Genomic DNA, 1,122 nt, shown 5'->3' with positions numbered 1-1,122 from the left:
AGTGTTTGAAACAACGGGGCGGGGGCGACAGGATGGGAAGGCCACTTCGATTGGCACAGGGTGCGCCCGGGAACCGACAAGAACCCCCCCCCGACCATGGCTTCCGTCCTTGCGTCATGGGGGGTGGGCGTCAGGCAGGGCAAATCCTATGTTCACGCAACACATGTACCGTGGCTGGGCAACTGATCCTGCCAGGTCTGTTGGGAATGCGAACGGTTCTCAGTATCGACGTCCGGAACTGCTGCGGTGTTTTGGGGTGGGGAGGCAGAGGGCGAGAGAAAACAGTAAGTCATTGGGTAGCACCAGTGCCCTCTCCGTGTCGGCCTCAGGACCGTCACTGACCCCACCACCCCCTCACCCGCCGCCAAAATCTTTCCGATATCACGGCTTTCTGGGAGGGCAGCAGTTTTCCCTCCCCCACCGCCGTTCCCTGTTCATAGAGACCCCTCTAATTGGCTCATCAATTGTCACCAAGACCCCTAATTGGCTGGTGATTGTCGCCAAGACCCCTAATTGGCTGGTGATTGTCGCCAAGACCCCTAATTGGCTGGTGATTGACACCAAGACCCCGTTGTTCCTGCACCTCACGAACCAATCATAGCAGTCGGGAGGGGGTTCTTCCAAATATTTGCCCCCCGCAACCCCCAAAAGAGGAGAGCCCTCATGATTGGTTGACTAATATTCTACGTCTAATAGTGACACGTCATCCATTGCTGGAATATCACGTAACTCCAAACCGGCAGAGGTGCGGTCAACGCTTAGGAGCCCCTCCATCGCACGACCGGGGAGGCGTGAGCGTCGGGGCCTGGCCAGCGTTCCCCTGCATTCCCCTGGACGAAGAGGTGAAAGCAAAAGAGAGGACACATTGCCTTCCCCACGCCGCAGCGCCCCCCTCCCTGCGCCACCCCACCTAGTGGCGCTGGGATGTTATGGCAGCGTGACACGTTGACGTTAGAATTCTAATACAGTCACAACCTTCAGGATTCGCCTGACGTGAGAGGTTAATCAGGACGGGTTGGGGGGGGCACACGCCTGCTTAGCTACGCACCCTGGAACGAAATCTGTTGAGACCACACCGATGCCCTCCTGCTCTGCGAGGTCTGCGGTTCGGGTTCTGCCACA

At 58.1% G+C, this 1,122-nt stretch overlaps 1 protein-coding gene across 1 annotated transcript in view; it reads right to left on the bottom strand.

Moving 5' to 3' along the window:
• Positions 1-675: 675 nt before the first annotated feature.
• The window catches only part of LOC125482068 (histone deacetylase 6-like), a gene marked incomplete at its 5' end in the record, with an annotated part of 6,931 nt that continues 6,484 nt past the window's right edge, over positions 676-1,122 (bottom strand). Inside the window, one exon of the mRNA XM_048594046.1 lies at positions 676-830. Coding sequence (XP_048450003.1) covers positions 676-830 — 155 coding nt within the window. The remainder of the gene's footprint in view (positions 831-1,122) is intronic.

Source organism: Rhincodon typus, unplaced genomic scaffold (assembly GCF_021869965.1).
Source record: "Rhincodon typus isolate 14 unplaced genomic scaffold, sRhiTyp1.1 hic_rhity00005500, whole genome shotgun sequence".
Taxonomy (NCBI): domain Eukaryota; kingdom Metazoa; phylum Chordata; class Chondrichthyes; order Orectolobiformes; family Rhincodontidae; genus Rhincodon; species Rhincodon typus.
Note: the sequence above shows the minus strand (reverse complement) of the source record. Positions and strands in the feature narration are given on the sequence as shown.